Source organism: Pollachius pollachius, assembly GCF_949987615.1.
Source record: "Pollachius pollachius genome assembly, chromosome: 9".
Classification (NCBI taxonomy): Eukaryota; Metazoa; Chordata; class Actinopteri; order Gadiformes; family Gadidae; genus Pollachius; species Pollachius pollachius.
Genome location: NC_136942.1, coordinates 162,640 through 184,952, shown reverse-complemented (window position 1 = coordinate 184,952; position 22,313 = coordinate 162,640). Strand labels below are relative to the sequence as shown.

At 44.9% G+C, this 22,313-nt stretch overlaps 1 protein-coding gene across 1 annotated transcript; it reads right to left on the bottom strand.

Moving 5' to 3' along the window:
* Nucleotides 1-15,212: 15,212 nt before the first annotated feature.
* Nucleotides 15,213-21,311, bottom strand: tph2 (tryptophan hydroxylase 2 (tryptophan 5-monooxygenase)). Its single transcript, XM_079742734.1, has 11 exons — nucleotides 21,186-21,311; nucleotides 20,482-20,616; nucleotides 19,719-19,959; nucleotides 18,983-19,083; nucleotides 18,692-18,759; nucleotides 18,316-18,512; nucleotides 17,750-17,885; nucleotides 17,273-17,399; nucleotides 16,775-16,870; nucleotides 15,968-16,101; nucleotides 15,213-15,447 (listed from the first exon to the last, which is right to left on the bottom strand). The coding sequence occupies exons 1-11, from the start codon at nucleotides 21,306-21,308 to the stop codon at nucleotides 15,273-15,275; spliced, it is 1,533 nt and encodes a 510-aa protein (XP_079598860.1). The 5' UTR covers nucleotides 21,309-21,311; the 3' UTR covers nucleotides 15,213-15,272.
* Between the last annotated feature and the right edge of the window lie 1,002 nt (nucleotides 21,312-22,313).

Here is a 22,313-nt window from a genome sequence, read left to right as displayed (position 1 = left end):
TAAGCGGTTTCTTTGTAAATCTTGTATGTTTGTGCCCCTCGTCCGAAAGATTTTTGGAGGTCTGAACACAGACAACGTCTCGTCAGAGGTCCTAGAGACAGTAAGAGAGAAAAGAGGAAGACAGAGAGCCACTTTAACACAATGTATACAACTCATGACCCGTGAAGACAGAGAGACATTTTAACACAATGTACACAACTCATCACCCGCGAAGAAAGTAGGCACTATTTGGGGAACATATTTTGCATTTTGCAAATGCACACACACACACACGCACACACACAACCACACTAATCAAAATGATTAAGTGTTTCACATGGAAACCCTTAATCCTACTAACGTAGTGTACTCACTCTGGGCACTGCAGAGCGATGCCAGCAGGCTCAGGAGCAGCAGGACTTTGATCAGGCTGAACATGGTGGCTTTCATCTCTTCCTCTGTGGCTTCACAAGGTCACTGGTGCTGTCTTGGTCTTCCAGGTGAGAGGACTAGGAGGTCAGGAGAGAGAGACAGGTGGATTGTGAAGGATGAAACATTGGGGTCTCTTTATATCCATCTCCTTCACGGAAATGACGGAGATGGGTCTGACCCTTCCCCCCTTGCATCACTCTTCGTAGTGATGCATCACTCTTCACTCTAGTGATGCAAGGCGGAATTCTTCCTTGGAAAACGAAACTGCTCTGGCCAGTCTAACCTTCCGAAGTTTTACATTCTTACTGCACATTACTTCCTGTTTTTGATGTCATATTTCCACCCCCCTAGACAATTCCAATATTAATATGTATGCATGATATGGTTGATACCATATCATTGGCTAAAACGACAATAGCAAAAAAAATAAAGACATTTAAAATACATTTATTTTATCTGGAAATGGAAAATCAAATGTAAGGTATATTTCTCAGTGTTGTGTCTTATTTGCTTGTGTGTTGAGTATTGACACAATGAGCCAAGTTTTGCAAAATGAGTTCAAGCAATTGAAACAAACTAAGCAAAAATAAAAGAAAAATAGACTGTGTACTGTACTGTAAACACAGAAAACACGGTAATGTGCGTGGGTGGGCTAATGGATCCTCGCCTTCTGTGAAGAGTCCATCCATGGATTGACCTTACCTCTATGTCTCTGCAGGCCTGTTGCATTGCCTGCAGAAGAGGCATGTGGCTGGCGGTCATATACGCACCATCTCCAAGCCGGAAAGAAATCTTCGATAGGGTTTAGAAATGGCGAGTAAGGGGGCAAGTCTAGGACTTAAAATTGTTTATGGTTGGTGAACCAGTTCCGGACCAAAACAGCCTGATGGAAACAGTATCTCAGACAATAACAAACCTTGGCTGCTCTGATCTTTCCTGTACAGCTGCATCATGAAGTGCATCTAGAAATGTGTTGATATGTTGGGTATTGTAGGGACCTATGTTTGCATGATGGTGCAGTTACCCTCGAAGGGAAGGCGGCCATGATAGATTTCCCATGCGCTGCCCCGGGACGTACACAATTTCCCTTTGGTCTTTTTGTAGCTGGCTGATTGGTGTTCAGTTTTGTAAGCAAGTACTTTCAATTGCCCAAAGTGTTTAGTATTTTGAATAGATGAGTTTTCCCAATGGTACGCTGGGATTTCATTTTTGAACTAAGTGTCTTATGTATGAAATAGTGTGTAGTGTGCAGGAGCAGGTGTGTTGCAGAAAGGAGCAAGTGTGTAGCAGAATTGCAACTAAAGTGCAAAGCAGCGCTTTTGTTTAAGGTATGACAACATGTGTTTAAGGTATAGTAACTAAAACTTCAAGTTGTGTTACTTTGGTCTAAGCATTTGTCTAGTGTTCAAGCAATAGGCAAAAACTGTAATGTATCCTTAATGTAAAGTGATACCGAAATATCTCTTCTCCAGATAATTAAACTCTACAGTTTTGTCCAAAACGTAGAACAAGATCAAAGCGCAAAGCATAAAGTACAGCATTATATCTCATTTAATAATGGTCTAATAATGGGCCAGGATTCAAAAACGCTATAATAAAATGAGTGGTAGTCCGATGCATAGTGCCTGGCTACCTTTGGTATACGAATCACCTATACATCTTACTTGTTGCCCCACCAAAGTAAGTGACAGGTGATGTTGAGTATTTTGAGTGGGTTGGAACTTGTCAGAGGTTCAATTAGATGTAATAGCGGTTATCACCTCCCACGCATTTAAAACACATTGGAAAAAAAGGTTCAGATGATGATGCATTTTCCGTCTAGACGTTGGCCTTCAAGCTGATATTCATAATTTGGTATTTAGAGCATGGTGGAACTATGAAGATGTCTGAGACCACCGTCTTATTTCCTTGTCACTGCGTGCCCCATCCGCTCGCGTGTCCCAAATTCACGAAGTGTCCCACTTTCACTGAAGAACACCACCCCCTCTCCACCCACCTACCCCCACCACCCCTAACTCAAACGATTAGTTAGAAAGTACCAGAGAAATGACTTGTGCAAGCATTTGTTTTCATTTCCCTTTTTATTTTTTTTTATTTGTAAGGCTGACGAAAGGATCTGTCTCTTTAGAAATCTGGCATTTATTGAAAAGTAGAACTGGGTCAAGGGAAGAGGTGGTTTCCAGTCATGCAGGGCAAAGTTGACCAAAGCATAGGCCTACTTTGTAACAGAACATGATGCCATGCATCAAATCAATCATATTTCCTCCTTTATATTGGTAGGAAAAATGTGCTTTGATTGGCCACTGGTTAGAAAACCTCTATTTACCATACATATGTTAAATATATTATATATCTCTTGACTCTCTGAAATCTCTCCAAGAAATGATATTGAACTCAATGAGCGTCTCATCTCAACGTAGCAGCATAGACAGTTAGTACAGGAGATCCTTTCTTATAAAATAAAAACAAGACGGGTTGAATCTGTCTTCTTTTTAATAAACTACCGGTATATTAAAGATGGACCGAGGCAAGAACAGGATTCCATGCGGCCACAGACTCTGCCTTAGCCCTCGCAGTCCGTAACGCACTTGGCGACCTTTTGAACCTCATGGTCGTAAATGTTTCAGGGGATATATTTCCGTTGGGTGATCAGTGCTTTTGTGCCTCACATGAGTGTGTGAGTACAGGAACTCTGCATACATCTTGATAAGGGCAAGAACAAAACCAATGAAGCCAAGCCATTCGTCTGTGTACCAGGGCTACCAAGCCTTTAATCCAAAGCAACCACTACTGTGGTCTGGATCTGTAGTCATGAAAGATTGTGGATTTTGGGACTTTCGGCTGGGATTCAAACACCCTTGCAATCAACCACCTTCGCCACTGACTGTAGAAGACTATCCATCCCAAATAGAGCAACCCTGTAGCCTGGCTATTGCCAGACCAAGCTCAATCGTAGATTGAGCTCGGTCTGGGGAGGCTGCTGTCATTTTCTTCAGCACAAGAGCACAACACAACCCCCCCCCCCCGCCCGTCAGGGATCCTCGTCCAACACCCCCCCCCCCCGAAGGACCTCTTGTACATAGGGCCCAGAAGTTGGTGCTACGCCCCTGTTTGTCCTGGTCAATGCATTAACAACCCCTTCTGGTTGGTCGGGGGCCTGCATTGATATCACTGCCAGTCTCAAGTCTCGCAGAGTGAGCCAAATACGCAAACTTATTTTCTAAAGTAGCTAAAAGTCCAAATCAAATTATCGAATAAATAAGTCATGCCTTGGCCACGCTTAAATGTATGTTTTCTTCTTTTTAAAGAACTCATTGTTCTTTAACAATTTAGGTGGGATAATAAGCTGCTAAGTCCATCAATACTAACATGTGCAAGCACCGGTCACGTGACCTGCCCCCGCGTAACAGGAAGCCATGACCACCCTGATGTGGGACGCAGCCTCACCGGGGGGTTGTTATGACGCCCAGGAACCTTCTAGATGGCAAATACTGTGGTCGGCAAATACTTTTTGTCTTTGTATTTAACATGAGTAGGGAGAAAAACACACGAATGCACAAACGCATACACGCACGTACACACACGCACGCACACAAATACACACACACACGCACAGAAGCGCGCGCGCGCACACACACACACACACAAACACACAGAGGCTTCATTCATTCTTATCTCCCTTTTGATGATTTGTCTCATTTGTCCGAACGAACAGCTTGCATGACTCCTGTGAAGATGTGAATGGCGTCTTCACTGTGTTAAACCATGTTTTAAAAGATGCACATGTTCCTGTCCGGCTGTTAGCCGTAATAGTCTGCAGCTGTGGCTCATAGGTTAATTAAGCCACACCCATTCTGGTGCTCCTTAAGAGGGCCGGAGTTCTAGATTGGGGGAGGCTTGAGTTGTGCAAGTGAATCGACTATTGTGCTATTGTTTGTTTTAAGTAAAAAAATTGTGCTTTTTACCAACAACATTGTGCGTCAAGGAAACTCTTTCTCACAACTCCTATAAAAGTTGAACCTTCACTCTGACCCAGGTGGTTCAATGGACTTGGACTTCCCGGCGCTTTAATAGGTCACTGTGGACCTGGACATGAGTTGTTTATTTTGTATTACTTGCTTTTAAAATGTCAACATTTAGTCTGCGTTATGGATGTTCCGTGTGTTGAATATTAAGTAGAATTTACCTGAATATTCTGGTAACGTTGGTTGTTTTGGTAACCAAGCTGAGGCCTTTGGGGGATTTCTGCCTGAGCTGGCTGCTTTTGACCACTGGAGGTCAGGAGTATTCTCTTTCAAAGCAGACCCTTTAGTGTATACATGACATTATGAATGAGATTCTGAGCCAAGGCTGCTACCTAGTGGTAGATATCACTAACAGCAGCTGGAGAGAGCTTGTGTTTTCCAGCGGGCTGGGTGGCCCACTGGCCGTCTATAAGGGGGGCTTGTGTAAGATCTCCGAGCCCACTATTGTGCGCTGATGTTGGTGATTCACGCTTTCCAAGAAAGGGCTAAACAAAGAAGATGCTGGGGTGGGAGGAGGAGGGAGGGTTTGCCTAGAGGATCCTGTTTCTCCTCGGCCCCACTCCTCTCCCCTCGGTCGCCCGTCTCCTCCTCCAGACTGTCTCTGAACTCTGGGACCGGGAGGAGGTGTGGGGGCGCGGCCGGGGTCTGCACGGGGGTCTGAGGGCCGGGCAGGGGGTGCATCTCGGGGCAGCTGCCCTTGCACCTCGGGGGGCAGTTGGGGCTGGTGAGGTGGGGGATGCTGTTGGCCCGGGCGTGGTATTATTCATCTAGTGCATCAACACTCTCCATATGTAAAGGAGCTTGTATCAAGCCGGGATGAACAGCTTTAAAACAGATCTTTTTCAGGGGTGGCGACCCCAGGGAATAGGACAGTGGTCTGAAGGATAGCGGGACGGCGACCCCAGGGAATAGGACAGTGGTCTGAAGGATAGCGGGACGGCGACGCTAGGGAATAGGACAGTGGCCTGAAGGATAGCGGGACGGCGACGCTAGGGAATAGGACAGTGGTCTGAAGGATAGCGGGACGGCGGTTCTAGGAAATAGGACAGTGGCCTGAAGGATAGCGGGACGGCGACGCTAGGGAATAGGACAGTGGCCTGAAAGATAGCGGGACGGCGACGCTAGGGAATAGGACAGTGGCCTGAAGGATAGCGGGACGGCGACGCTAGGGAATAGGACAGTGGCCTGAAGGATAGCGGGACGACGGTGCTAGGGAATAGGACAGTGGCCTGAAGGATAGCGGGACGGCGACGCTAGGGAATAGGACAGTGGCCTGAAGGATAGCGGGACGCGTACCTTGGTACAAGGTCCTTTACATATGGAGATTGTTGATGCACTAGATTAATAATTCCACAATGCAAATAGAATGAGCAATGACAGTAAACAAAGTGTGTAAAGTGACTAAACCGTAAACAAAGTGCCCGACAGTACATAACGTAACTATTAATTAATGTGACGATCATTGTAAGCACAAACAGAGGATTATGGGCTTCAGGCCCATATATGTAGTCATTAAACAACTGGTATAACGTTATGGTAGCCTATACCGACTAAGTTTGTTGATCCTTCCTTTTGGTGCTAGGGGCGGAAGCGAGGCTTCCTATTGGTGCTAGGGGCGGCAGCGAGGCTTCCCATTGGTGGTAGGGGCGGCAGCGAGGCTTCCTATTGGTGCTAGGGGCGGCAGCGAGGCTTCCTATTGGTGCTAGGGGCGGCAGCGAGGCTTCCTATTGCTGCTGGGGGCGGAGCTTAACGCGCACCTCGTTGCTGGTTTTTTTCCACCTTTACAGCTTAGCCTCCACCTTTACAGGTTAGCCTCCACCTTTACAGCTTAGCCTCCACCTTTACAGTTTAGCCTCCACCTTTACAGCTTAGCCTCCACTTTTACATCTTAGCCTCCACCTTTACAGCTTAGCCTCCACCTTTACAGCTTAGCCTCCAGCATTTGAAACAATGTATTTCAGCCCTTTGCTTCTTCAGTTAATGCATTTCAGCGTCTGTCAGTTTTCAATTTCAGCTTCCAGGTTTTTCAGCAGTGCACTGCAATACATTTTACGTCACTGTATTTGTTTCCAACCATTTACATTGTTTAAATGGTCTGCATGTTTACATTGTTTACTCCATTTAGACTTTTGAACTCTGTTCAAATTCCTTCACTTGATTTTTACCATTTAACATTTCTTTCCGTCTTTATCTATGTTGCTTTATTAAAACATATTTTCAACCTTACTTTGTACTACAGCACTCACCGCATTTTCCACAGGAAATGCATTTTCTAGTTTAGTTTTGCTATTCTTGCCATTAGCCGTTAGAAGCCTTTTTGAAAATCTGTCTGATAGACATCCCAGGTGGGCGTGTCCACCTAGATGTGTGCTGGGTAGATCAGTCTACCAGCCCACCCAGTGGACTGTAGCAAATGTTGCTCATCTATCCATCACACATCTAGGTGGACACGCCCACCTGTGATGTCATAAGAGACAGATTTTCAAAACGGCTTGTAAATCACACCACACCTGGTGGCATGAGAAAATAGGCCTTCCAATAAGTCTACTTTAACTGAGTGTTTGTTCCGTAAGCAATGAATTAACAAAAGTAGGTTGAAAAAAATGTTAAAGGAAACATAATATACTTTTCTATTCTCTTCTATTCAACTATTTCCCTTATAACCTTGCAATATGAAGATTATGGATACAAGCAGAGCGGCCATGGAGGAAGAGGAGGAGAGTGACGAGTTTCTACTGCTTGAAGAATACTGCACTCGGCAGGAGAAGCTCAGGTTAAATCGGTCTGGCGTTCGCTGCTTAACCTTAAAATCACAAGGCTCAGGACCTAGCCGGCATTCAAAATCATCAATTGCATCAGGTAGGCCTTCAAAGTGTGTGTGTGTGTGTGTGTGTGTGTGTGTGTGTGTGTGTGTTTATGTGGTTTAGACGGACAATTGTCACCCTTCCTATTAATCTCTTAATTGTGGTAATCTACCGTCCCCCTGGTCCCCTTCGTGACTTCTATGACAAAATGGATGCCCTTCTCAGCTGCTTTCCTGAAAATGCCACACCACTCGTTATACTTGGCGACTTTAACATCCTGCCGGAGAAGTTGCACTCACCTGAATTAACCAACTTTTTTGCCACCTTTGACTTAACACTATCCCCTTCTCCTCCCACACACAGGGCAGGGAACCAACTTGACCTGATATTCACAAGGTCCTGTGGCACATCTGCTCTCTCTGTTACCCCACTCCCCGTGTCTGACCATCATTTTGTTGCTTTTTCTCTCCCCTTAAAGTCCTCTCCCCCCCTCCTTTCTAGTCCCCACATTGTCACCACCCGCCGCAACCTCAAAACTCTCTCTCCCTCTACGTTTGCCTCAACTGTTCTGTCTTCACTACCTTCTATTGAACAATTCTCTCAACTATCCACAGAGGATTCCTCTGACACCCTGCTATCCTCCCTCTCCTCCTCTTTGGACTCCCTCTGCCCCTTCCACTCCAGACCGGCACGATCTTCACCCCCCCCTCCTTGGCTGTCTGAATCTCTGCGGACCCACAGAGCAGAGTTGCGGGCAGCTGAGAGGAAATGGAAGAAATCAGACTGTCCTAATGATCTATCTCACTATCTCCTTCTTCTTTCAGGTTTCACCTCCACTGTGTCAACAGCCAAATCTGCCTTCTACCGGACCAAAATTAACTCCTCCGCCTCAAACCCCAGGAAACTGTTTTCCTTGTTCTCTTCCCTCCTCAACCCTCCCTCCCCTCCTCCTCCTTCCTGCCTCACTGCTGATGACTTTGTCACCTACTTTACCCAGAGAGTAAAGGACATTAGCTCCTCTTTTATCACTGCCACCATCCTCCCTCCCCTGACCCCCACCTCTGTCTTTACCCAATTCATCCCTCTCACCTCAGACGAGGTCAACAGAATTATAACATCTAACCATGCCACCACCTGCCCCCTTGACACTATCCCTTCCTCCCTCCTCCAGGCTGTGTCAAACGACATCCTGCCATTTCTAACCTCACTTATTAACTCCTCCCTCACTTCTGGCATTGTTCCAACGTCTTTCAAGACTGCCAGAATAAAGCCTCTCCTCAAAAAACCAACGCTTGATACCTCTGACATCCAGAATTACAGACCGGTATCTCTTCTTTCATTCCTCTCTAAAACATTGGAACGTGCCGTCGCTAACCAACTGTCCTCCTATCTCTCATCTAGCAACCTGCTTGACCCTCACCAGTCAGGCTTCAAAAAAGCACACTCCACTGAGACGGCTCTCCTCGCGGTGACTGAGTCCCTCCGGGCGGCCAGAGCCTCGTCCCTCTCATCAGTTCTCATTCTCCTTGACCTGTCTGCAGCATTTGACACTGTGAACCACCAGATCCTCCTCGCCACTCTCGCCGAGCTTGGCATAGCTGAATCTGCCCTTTCCTTGTTCACGTCCTACCTGATGAATCGCACTTATCAGGTAACATGGAATGGCTCCTTGTCCAAACCTTGCACGCTTGATACAGGTGTCCCTCAAGGCTCGGTGCTGGGGCCTCTTCTGTTCTCCCTCTACACCAGATCTCTGGGCTCTGTAATTACATCCCACGGCTTTTCCTATCACTGCTATGCTGACGACACTCAGCTATTTCTCTCCTTTCCCTCATCTGACAAAGCCCTGATTGCAACACGCATATCTGAATGTCTGGCAGAAGTCAGCACCTGGACAACTGCCCATCACCTGAGGCTTAACCTCAACAAGACTGAGCTCCTCCTAATACCAGGGAAAGATTGCCCACACATGGACTTACTGGTCACTGTTGAGAACATCACTGTATCTCCTTCTCCAACTGCCAAAAACCTTGGTGTAGTGTTAGACAATCAGTTGTGCTGCACCGCAAACATCACTGCGGTGGCCCGGTCCTGCAGATTTGCACTTTTTACAATTTACAACATCCGCAGCATCCGGCCCTTCCTCACAAGGGAAGCAGCTCAGCTTCTAGTCCAATCACTGGTCATCTCCCGCCTCGACTACTGCAACTCGCTCCTGGCTGGACTCCCTGCCTCTGCGATTAAACCCTTGCAGCGCATCCAGAATGCGGCAGCGCGCCTCCTGTTCAACCTACCAAAGTTCTCACATGTAACCCCCCTCTTCCGAGACCTCCACTGGCTCCCTGTAATAGCTCGAATCAGATTCAAGATGATGGTACTGGCATACAAGGCAGTCGATGGAACTGCCCCTGCCTACCTCCAAGCATTAGTAAAGCCACACACCCCAGCTCGATTCCTCCGCTCAACTACCTTAGCTGGACGTCTGGTACCGCCATCACTAAGAGCAAGCAAAGGTCGATCAGCAAAGTCACAACTTTTCTCTGTTTTGGGACCTCAGTGGTGGAACGAGCTCCCTACCGATGTCAGGACCGCAGAGTCGCTCACCAGCTTCCGCAAAAGACTCAAAACTCACCTGTTCAGAGTTCATCTCGACTCTGCATAGAAACCAATGCACAGCCACCATTGAATGTTGTACGTCCTGGCACTTTTACATTGAACTTATTCAAGGTACTTAATTGTGTAGCATCTACAGTAGCTGCTATCGCTGCTTTACACGGGGAATGGGTTAGCCTAGCGATTGTAATACTTACACTTGGTTCTATAAACGTCTTTACTGTACCGACAGCGATATATTGTTTCACTTCTTATGACAAATGTACTTATTGTAACAAATGCACTTATTGTAAGTCGGTTTGGATAAAAGCGTCTGCTAAATGCCCTAAATGTAAATGTAAAATGTAAATTGACCTGACGCCGCACCTGGGCTCCGAGGACCTAAGGGTTTTACGAGGACTATGCCAAGGTCCTCAAAACATGGAGTATAAATGCGTTTTTAGCATCTTAATAGCTTAGTTTAGTTTAGTTTTATTTATTTGTCACATACATAATTGTACAGGGCAATGCGTAGTGAAATTATTATGTAGGCAGTCCGGCTATAATAACATATATTATCATTTTCGTAAAAGTCCTCTTATACCACTTGACTGACTTCGGGTGTATCGCAGTGTATGGGATTGCGACTCCTCTGGCACCTTCCGAGAATGCAGTTCGATACACATTTTGATACACACGGAAGTATTTTGGTGACCTGTCTTGTGATTGGCTGGTTTACGCATGTGGGCGATACCGAAAACATCACCATCCAAGTTCCGCCCCCTCAGCTCGACCATTAATTTATTAAAGCCCCTGGAAACACGTGCGCGCTGGACTAGGCCGTACATACAGGTAAGCACTTTATATTTCTTAAATACAGCTGCTTTTTGCTTGAGAAAGTAACAGTAACTTAAAAATAATGTATTTTCGTGTAAAAGGCAATATATAAACGTATTGTTTTTCGAAAAAAAGAGAAAAAATGTAGCTTTCTCTGAAGTAGCAACCGAGTAAAATCGGGATGTATGGCGAACTGGTTTGGAAGAAGAGGATATGAGGTAAAACTTTATTTTGATAGTCCACTGTTACACTCAACAAGCTATCAATTAACACTCAACAAGCTATCAGTAGCTATCCGTTGACACTCAACAAACTATCAGTAGATATGCAGTTGCATGTCAACAGTGGACTATCAAAATAAACTGATTTTGGGAGTATATTTATTTATCTGTCCTACAAATAACATAATAATGACAATCCTCTTTGATAATTCATGCTTTTGACTCCTGCTGGTTCAAATGCAAAGGCGAAGGCGTATTAATCCCACGAAAGATGCACAATTTTACGTTGGTGCTGGAAGGGACAAAGTGGGGCTTGTCATAAAATTCATCAATTGCATAAAAGGTAAGATTTTCTGAATGTTCACTAGGGTTCAACCTTTAAATACGCTTCACTTAATTATTTCTCTATGAACTAGGTCGTGGCATCTATACCTCTGTCCAATTTGAAAAGGGAGAATTTTTGTTGGAATATAGAGGTAAACTGCTAAACAAAAAAGAATGTGAGGAGAAACTCTACAATCCCGTCCATACGGTGTTCATGTTTGAGTTCCATTTAAATGGAAACCTGTGGTGGTGCGTATTATTATTATTATTATTATTATTATTATTATTATTATTATTATTAGTCAATGCTTAGTGGAATCAGATGCCTTACGTATATATACGTTACTTGTGCTTTTGCAGTGTTGATGGAGCTGAAGAAGACGGGTCACTTGGCAGACTTGTAAATGACAATCATATAGACCCTAATGCCAAGATGAAGTACCTCAATGTGCAAGGGAAGCCCCATCTTTGTTTGTTTGCACTTCGAGATGTAAGTCTAGGAGAGGAGATCACCTATGATTATGGTGATTCAGACTGGCCGTGGAGATGCAAGGTGATCAAACTTTTACTCTGTGAAATTGATAGTTCTCATAAAGGAATTGCTCTAACCATAGAAAATTACGCATGCCTATATACTTTATATTTCCCATCTAGCCTACGGTTGAACGTGATTTTATAGCATTAAAACGTATTCACTAAAAAAGTTACACATTTTTTGTTGATAGTCGAAAAACGACTAAACAGCCTCTACTGAGTATTAGAATATTTATTTATACTTCATCTCATTTAAAAAGAAAAAATCCTAAAATGGACAGAAACCTGAAGAGAAGTCAAAGGGGCAACACGGTGACCGACCACACACAGCAGAGCCTACTACAAGAATTCAACAGGCGTCAACAAGTCGGTGGCAAAAAAAGGCGTCTGCTGGTGCATCAACTGTTCTGCCCAAAACCTTGCCCAACATTGAAAGCTTCACACAGTTTCCAAATAGAGTTTGTTTTACAGGACACATGTTTTAAATCCACAACCCCTTGTTGGGTCCAAGCTGTGTCTCCTCCGAACAGCGCGCGAGGGAAACGGAAGAGAGGCTCCTAGCTAAGCTAGCCGTTAGCCAGTCCTTCCTTTCGAACCAAGAGGTGCAAAATGAACGATTTTGTCGCGTGTCCTTTTGTTTTATCTGAACATCGTTTGGCCGACGTGCCCCCAGTCTCTTTTATTTCTTTTTTTTCTTCTAAAGACATCAACGAAAACGGATGAGTCAGTAGACAGTCCACTTCGTTAGGTAGATTAGCGCTCGCCATTGTGGTCAGGTTTTTTTTCACTTTTTTCTCCCGCCTCTGACAGTGACTGTCATCAGTGAGAGTCACTGCTGGTCTGGGCTATATTCATTCAGACCAAATGGTCTCTAAATCAAGGGGGTATGTCATAACACCTGTCAATCACGATTGGACGACACCGATTGGATGCTGATTTTCTTAAGCGTGGGTTTAGAAAAATCAGCCCAGACGATCTGTCTGGGCTGACTTTTCTAAGCCCACACAACATATCTATGTGTATCTCCTGTGTTTTTGTGATTATTTGGTGCCGTTGCTTCTCCGTTGCACCAAAATCAACCAATTCTAAGTTGTAGTTATTAATATATTTTAATATTTTCCTTAATTTAATAGTGTTCTCATGTTTATTCTAAAAGATAGGGAGGGCTTAGCCCCACTAGCCCATTGATACCAGCCGTCCCTGGATATATGTACAACTATTGTTTAAATAATAACAGATTAAAATAATAAAAACTATAAAATGACATAAAGGCTATATATTTATTATCAAGCTTTATATCAACAACATTTCTTTGTGTCTTGCAGATTTGGTGGAGAAACTAGTGGTGTTGCTGAAAAAAGGAGATGACATAAATCAGAAGGTGAGTGTTTTTTATGTTTGTGCAAATTGTCTGTTCTCACATGTAAGGTTAGGTTACCTTTATTATCCCAGAGGGGCAATTTGCTGCACAGCCAGCAGTAAAACAAACATCATCAAGAATCGACACCCAAACAACTTACACAAACAACATCGAATGACGTTATGATGTTAATCAGAAACCCCTTCTCTCTTCTCCTCAACTCCTCTCCTTCTCTTCTCACCGCTCCTCTGCTCTCTCTGTCCTGCTGCAGATCCAGCAGAACCAGGTTCTGCAGCAGCAGCTCCAGGGAGCCTTCAGCTACTCTCTGTTTCAGAGGTTGATGGCCGCACTGCAGGGGGGCCGCCCGGTGGGCTCAGAGGCATCGGGCGGGCCCCCTGCCCCCCCGGCCTCTGAGGCGAGGCTGCGGAAGGAGCAGATCGCCTGGGTCTTTGAGGTGACGGACAGGCTGTCGACCATCGACCAGATCCCCAAGAGGAGAGCGCTGATCTTCGGCAGTCGCTTCCTCCGCCAGAACCACTCTGACTGGGTGCAGCAGCACGGAGGCTGGGTGAGTTGGAGGGATGGGGGGGTGATTCAATTCAATTCAAAGCACTTTATTCATCTCCAAGGAGCAATTCAATTGGGAAGAGAGGGAGTATTTGGAGGATCAATACAATTTCAGGGATTGTATGATAAGTACTTAATACATTCTGACCGGCCAGGATTCTACCTAGCAGGTTAAAGTGATAGACAGCAGGATCAAAACATTTACAGAGGGGTGTATACGCTCACCTACCGAATATCTTGTCAGGGAAATTTCCGAAACGGCCTGGCTTGGCCAAGTGGGTGTATGGTTATGGTCAGCAGCCAGGAGGAAGAATAGACTCCTCCCATTAAACGGGCTTGAAGGAAGGAACGTCATTCTGTGATGCCTAAGATAATGCTCACCATGATAACCCTTAAGAACATTATTAGGAGTCAATCGATCTACGATTACAGAGGTGAACCTGCTGTCGTCTCCCTTTCTCTCCTGTTTAGGAAGGAGTGATTCCGGTTAAAGGTGAACGTGGCTTCACCTGTACGTCAACAGACCTCTCCTGAGAGCAACAACGTTCTCTCTGTTCCTACTCAATCTTTTTAACAACATGACCTTTTGTAATTATAGATGCCACTCTTTTAAATGACAATTTGTTAAATTATGTGTTCTCATAATGTTATCTAATTTGTTAATAATATACCCCTATATTATGTGGATTACGACCTATTTTTGTATCCAACTTTACTGTACACCGATGTGATTGGTTGTTTTATTTTGTTTCTGTATAGAAGTGCATTCTGGGTCATTGACCGTTAGTTAAGACTTAGCACATGCCATGGCTGGTGATGATGTACCGAATATGAAAACGCAACACATTTGTACCTTACAGTTATGATTTAACTGTCTCAACAAGAATATTTTAGACTGGACGTAGAGATGCTGTTTGTGTATGTCGTGCAGAGTTTATTAGTTTTAGAAAAATTTTACCCAAATTGTTTTTCCATCAATGTTTTGCATTTTATTCATTTAAAAACTCTTCAATTGTATTACAAATAATAAACTGCAGTGCTTTCTAGCGATTTATCGATAAATGCTCATTTGAAATGTAATAGACCTTCATCACAGAAGTGATGGGTCGCTGGGTGATAAAGGGGCAGCTCATTCCATTCCCCATTACAGTGCCCATAATGAACATCATGAGAACATCTATTATCACACCTCAAGTAAAGTATGTTGGGCCTTGTTCCAGCCCCAGAGGAGTTGTGTAATTGTGCAGTCAATTCATGATATTGCATGAAAAAGTACCAAGCATTGAACATAGATTTGGTTTATTATTGAACTTAAATAGAAATGACAGATAGCAAGCAACAGCAACGAGCCCAAGCTACAGAACTGTTTTCTTGGTGTTGTAGATTGTCTACTGGTGCATGTGATGGTTACGATTAGCCATTACACATTTCTTAACATTTATGCAGTTTACTACTGTGTATCCAGGTCATATCTTAACATAGAATAGATTAATTAAAGCTCAAGCTTAACCTTTTCCTGGAGATCTGTTAGAAGCAGTGTGTGTACAATACATACAAAGTTAGACAGGGGGCAGCAGAGAGCCGACCACCGCCGAGCTCAAATGCCCAAGTAGGTGTTCATTTTGCCCAGAGCATCACACACGGTGGTGAGGTCGCTGCGGAGATCCTGGACCACGTCCTCAATGCTCCGGGTATCTTTGAGCAGGTCGATGCTCTGGGTGTAAGGGTTGTAGTACACCGAGAAAGGCCTTTTAATAGTCTTAGCAAAATCCCTGTGGAAGCCGAGAAAATATGAGCAATCGAAATATATATGAAAATAATCGTAACCGAAATAAGCTCAGAAAGGTATAACAGAATAGGCTAGTCAATAATTTAGGAGATCATGAGATCCAAATGAGATGTAGAAAATAACAAAACAACCAACTTCATTCAATTATAAAGAGCACAGAAAATATAAATTATATTTAAACTAACAGAGAGCTAGGGCCTACAAACAAAGAGGTACAAATAATTATCTGTTGGCAAAAACAGAAATCCCACCTTTATAATATTCTATGCAATGTCCATACAATTCGCTATAATATTACACTATTATTTATTATTCGTTTAAAGGAGTTAGAATGGAGTTTGCTTGGTAATCGGCTGCTTTATCCTACAGCCTATATCGTATCCGTTGTCAACTTACCGTCATAAGTGACGTTAAATGTTATAACATCAGCCATCATGGCGTAGCTGATGTGATGCCCCTGGATATCCTAACCCTAAGAAAGATCTACCAAGCAGCTTGGTTACCTCATCTTCTCCTTAGCCTCCTCGAAGCTCTCGGAGACAAAGTAGACCTCCTGGAAGGTGGTGATCAGACACTCCTGGTTGCAGGTGGTCCGCGGGTCAAACATCTTCACACGGGCCTGGTCAGACAAGGCATGCTGCCGGCAACAAGATGGACCCAACATAGAGTTAGTTCCTCATCTGAAGTAGGTCTTTATATAGTTGTGGTGTACTTGTAGTGTAGTATTCTAATCATGGTGTGAAGTACACTTTACCTTGTTTTTATTTAATGAAATAAGAATTTGAGAAAACTATCACAAAAATATCACGGCAACTTGCTTCAATACATTTTTGTGACAAAATGCTATCTCGCTTTTTTAAGATCAGTTTACCCAGCTTCTTAGTGTATTCTCAAGTTACAAAAAGGCCTGCTAACTCACATTTTATCGCTCAGTTGACCCAGTTTCTTAAGTAGTATCAAGTCTCCATTCACATATTTCACTGCACATATTTCATGGCGGGACAGTGCGGCTCTAAAAACACGCACAGGCCTTGACATAAATGCGTGTCTTGCACTGTTCTGTAGCCTTCCTCCATATTATGACCAAATATGATGACCCAAGAGATTAGGACTCAAGCTCATAAGACATACAACATAAAAGTGATACAGTATTATTAACTTCCCCATTGTTACACTCATGTTTATTCCCACAAAATCTTGAACAAGCTTTCAGTTCAATAAATTGTGTTTGTTTGTTTGTCATTGTGATTGACTATGAAGTTCCATTGAACAGAGTCGACTGTACTTCCTGTGTGTCCGCAGGGGCTCACCCTCAGCTCTCCTATAGAAGACAGTAACCCGGCGCCGTAGGCTCTCAGTTGTCCGTCCTGCTTACACAGGCCAAACTCAATGGTGAAGAAATAACACTGTGGAGGCAAACCCATCACACCATGTCAGCCCTTTGCCTCGGTTAAAGTCACTTAAGTATTTTCCAGTTTAAAACCAAGGCTTTGGAATTAAAATGTACATTTAGGGAATTTTGCTGATGCCTTTTTTCAAAGCGACTTACAACCATTCATTCACACATTCACACACCGATGGCGGAGTCAACCATGCAGCCAGCTCATCAGGAGCAGGGAGGGTGAGGCGTCTCACTCAGGGACACCTCAACACTCAGCTAGGAGGAGCCGGGGATTGCACTAGCGACCTTACGGTTATCAGTCAACCCGCTCTTCCTCCTGAGCTATAACCTCCTTAGAGTGTTACTATACATTAAGTCACACAGAACAGTGTTTGGTTATTCTTGGGTCACTGGGTGTCAGGCTCACCGTGGCCAGTTTCTGCACGTCCTCATCAGAGGCTCCGAGGGACGCCAGTCCGATCTCCTGGGAGAACTGGGCGAACTTCGGATCGGCCAAGAGCGGCACGTGGCCCAGAAGCTCGTGACATGTGTCCCTGTAAACCGCACAGGGGATCGGTTCTGACAAGACACTCAACATGACACAGAAGAATGCCTTCATAGGAACGACCAAAAGGTTGGATAGACCATGTCTACATTAGATTCAATTTTGACCTTTTCAAATCGACTTTTCGATCATCAATTGATGATTTCAACACTCGGTGGATCAGTTAACTTTATAGTCACGCCCTGTTCTACAACACCACACCATTTTGCTGCATTTCTTTTGGCAAGCCAGTGTCTAAACAAATAGTAATATTTGTGGTTGATCCCATGCAGGGGCCAATAGCAAGTGCAACACAGGCCTAAGAGTGATAATAGAAACAGGTGTTAAAGGAGCACCTACGGTTCAGGTGTGTAGAGAGGATCCACACTGTGGCGGATATACTGGGTGCAGTTAAACACCCGATAGGCCAGACCTGCCAAAAAATCTCTGGGCGAGAGGTAACCGGCTACAGGACGCACAGTGAAGCCAGACCTTTCTGTAACAAAAAGCACAAATCATCCATTGGCATACACACCGTGTCTCTACTTGAACCACACAGGAACACACTCTTCAGCCAATATGTTTAATTGTTTTTTAAATCAGTGGTGTGTCAAACTCATTTAGAAGTAAGGGCCCGGGAGTGGGATAGAATAACATGGAGGGGCCCCAGACCAAACCAACCACTAAGCACCATTGCAGAGCCATATGCAGAATGTATCATTCACAAAATGTGCTTATTTTATGCCAGATATTGACAGCCTCGTGTCTAGATTTTGATAGGCATGTTCAAACCCTATCAACTTCTAGATGTGGCCCATTGAATGTTGAACTGATCCTCGCCCTGCACGCAACCCTCCAACTAACACGCCCTTGCTCTTTTTGTAATTAGACACTCTAGGATCCCTTCATGTAAATGTAGACCATACCTCGAAGAAAAACAGAAACATCTTCCAACTGCGGTATATTGTCCTCTCTGTAACCACAGAACTTGGTGAGGAGGGGGAGGTTTTTGAGGTATTCCCGACAGGCATGGGTGGGGTATAGTTTGGTGAGTTCCCTGAAGACGACGCCCCAAGTTTTGATTTCCTCTTGGGTGTATTCGACGCGAGGGATAGGCTGTCCGCTAGGGGGAGCCAAAGAAGTACATTATTAACCACATAGCCTACTAGATAAAGGACACCGATATTTTGGTAATCATCAAAATAATCATCGATGATAAACAATGGCTTGCATAAGCCACAAATATTTTATAGAAATATCCATGTGACGAATACAGACAGCATATGCAGTTCAAAATCTTACAATTTATAATCCATCGCCACCTCCACAAAGTATTTTCTCCGCTGGCGATACACATTGTCCTTGAACCCCTTGAGAGTAGACAGAAAAACTGTAAAGGAGGAGTGGGGATGCACTAGGCTACAATATATGTGCTGTAGTACAAATTTTCACAGAGTGATCATGAAAACGATGAAGGGCTTCCATGAACTATGATTTATTGACTGATGAATAAAGCGAGGTTTTCAGCTGCGCTGATCTAGAGGGGAATACATTCTTTAGATCCGAATCCTGAGGAGAACCTTGTTTTCTTACTGGATGATCGGCATCCAGTTCGGACCCGTACATCAACACTCTCTTCGAGCATTGGTCCAGGTCGCAGATCTTCATTGGAAACCATGGAACGTCCTCGTCGTCTAGAAGTACAAGTCAGAAGAGGTGGGGCGGGAAATATGGGGATGTGATCAGGAGCCAAATGCAAAATGGATTGGCCGATCCAAAACATTCGTTCAAATATGAATGTTGATCAAAAGTGAGAAAAAAATGTACCTTACATTTTTTTTTTGTAATTCATAGGTAGAAATATAATGACATTCCCGTTATTTAATGAATCAATATAGTTTATATTGATTATACAGAATCTCTTTGGCAAATCAGCTTCAATGAGTAATACAATAATTAACAACATTGTTATTCCTGTTGCTTTACCGTAATAAAAAAAACAGTTGAAGGTGGACCAGTTCTTCCCTTTTTCACAGAAGCATTATCGTATGTCACAAACAGGTGTTGCCAATAATAACACTAATTATGGGTCTGCTCCTTTCATGTACCAGGGCACATAGTCCATGGTAAACGTGCTTTACCTTCACTCCTTTAGTCTATTACCCCTAAGCCCTGGTACATAAAAGGAGCAGACCCATGATTAGCCTTCCGCCCTACGACAGTGCCTCTGTTGAAAGGGTAATTGGCAGGGCTTCTCAACCCTTGCCAGTCTTTGAGGCCTCCCTATATCCAAATAAGTTATCCCCCCCTCCCACCCACTGTTGAGCACCCCTCTCCCCCATGGTGTAGGCCAGGCGCCCGGCGGGGTATCTGCAGAGGGGCCTACCGGCCTCAGTGGACCAGAGCTGGGCAGGCGTGTTGTAGGAGATGATGTTGACGTGGTCCTTGAGGTGCTGAAGGAGGTCGTTGAACTCCTTCTTACTGCAGCTGCAGTCGGCGTAGATCTCCACCTCCTGGGCCACGCGCTTCGACTTACGGGACTCGATGTGGTTCAGATTGACATGCTTCTCCTGCGCGGGGAGGGGGAGAAAGGAGGGAGGGGGAGATAGGAGGAGGCCCCGGGAAGGAGGAGGAGATGGTAGGAGAACAGGGGGAGGAGGAGGAGATGGGAGTTAAGATGGGAGGAGAAGCGATTCGAGGAGAAAGTAGACCGTGGGAGAGGAGAGAGGTAGTAAACGATGGAGAAAAGGAGGCGCGGAGGAGAGAGCATTAGAGGAGAGGTGGGGAGATGAGAAGAATAGAATGGGAGCAAGAGGAGGAGGAGAGATATGATAAGAAGATAACACAAGAAAGGAAATTAATAAACAGAGGCGATGACATGACACAAGTAGAAGAACAACAGGTAAAACAAAAGAAAAAAGGTTGTGAATTCCTCGTGAGGGACTGAGAGGAAATGAGAGGAAAAGTCAACAACAGGTTTACACCGGATGAGACCGAACACCCAGGGGGAATGTAGTGCTAGCAGGGAAGTCCAATATGGATCTGTGTGCAGCTCCGTGCCAGCGGGGAGGCTCTCACCCACACACACCTACCTGGAAGATGCGCAGTGCTTTGACCAGGCAGCCCACCTCGTCCTTCAGGGAGAAGACCACAGCCGTCTGGCCGGACTCCTCGGCGTTCTCCTTCTCCGGGTGCTCGTTGATGGGGCAGAAGGAGGACCGCCGGGACTAGACACAGCACAACATTCCCACTGTCAGCCGGAAGACCTCCCGGTCCTGCCCAGTATACTTTAAGTCAACTTAATTAATCTGGAGGAGTGACAATCAACGACAATCAACCGTGTGTGGAGTAAAACCAAATTAAAACAACCAAGACAGGTGTCCATTTAAAACAAATTAAATTGAATAGCATATTAGACTGCATTTTTCTAACACATTATGTGTTATCTTGACACAAAATGATCATTTCTCACAATCAAAAATATCTATCCAACAAATTCTGCATTCAACAATCAGGCTCAGGTAATGAGTCAGGTAATGTACCCGATGCAGTCAGGTAATGTACCCGATGCAGTCAGGTGATGTACCCGATGCAGTCAGGTGATGTACCCGATGCTTCGTCCTCAGGACCAGTTCACACTACATTTGCAATGCGCTGAACAAACCAAACAAAGAAAATGCAGGAGATCCAGAAGCCATACAGGACTGTCAGGATTCAGCAGCCTCTCTCTAGGGGGCAACAGTCCCATAATGGGCAGGAGGAAGAAGAGGAAGAAGAAGAGGAGGGTACGTCTCACCATCTGGCCGCCTGTGTGCCGCTGAGGCTGGCCCTGGCCGCGCTGGTCGAACATGGCCGAGTCCAGTGACATCCCCCGGCGGGACCAGTACTTGCTGGAGAACATCATCATGGCCGGCTGCATCTTGGGTACTGGCTCCAGGACGTCCCTCTTCACATGGGACGAGGCCATGGGGTACCAGTGGGTGTACGAGTACCAGGGCTCCAGTCTCACTGACACCGTGGCCTCAAAATGACCACTGGGGGGGTACGGGGCTCTGGTTGTGTGTGTGTGTGTGTGTCTGTGTGTACACTCTGTTAAGATAACCACCCGCTCAGCCGCACCAGGTCTGCTTATATAGTGTGATGGAGGATGGGAGGGACTTCATGGTGTGGGTGTGTGTGTGTGTGTGTGTGTGTGTGTGTGTGTGAGTGTGTGTGGCATATCGGATTGTTTTTAATGCAGCTCTATCTTGTTTGTTGATATGGAATCCCAACAGGCGTAGACAGAAGGCTAACTTCCTCAGTAGTCTATTTGCACACTACACTGAGGTCTTCCGGGAACATCAACAACAACATGTGCTTGAAAATACAATAAAAAAAAGTCTCAAGCAATTGGGATTCGAGAACAATTGGGCAGAACTGACTTTTTCCTTTTCACTGGTTACAGAGATTGCTCCGATGCATTAATTATACTGCCAATTTGATTTATTTATCTGCTTTATTGTTTTGGCCTTCTCTTTTTTCTGCTGTACCACGGCGTTGATGGCGGTGGACAATATTTAAACACGCCTCATTCAGAACCTTTTACGAGGTTTGACGCACAGAGCTGAATGAACGAGCCAGCACTCATCCGTCAGACAAAGCAGCTTCTACTTTAATTAAAACACACACACACACACACACACACACACACACACACACACAGGGCTAGATAGTACTGATAAGTCACAGTACTGCACATTACGCTATCGAGCATACGGCGAGGCAATTTCCTGCCAAACAGGAAATGAAAGGGTAAGGAGATGGGAGAGCAGTGTGGGGCCTCCTTTGTTCCAATGGAGGCTTTATGAGCAGATCGGAGGTAGATACCTGGTCCGTTAGCCAGCCCCCTGTTCCCACTGTTATACGCAAGAGGCGTCTCCAAATG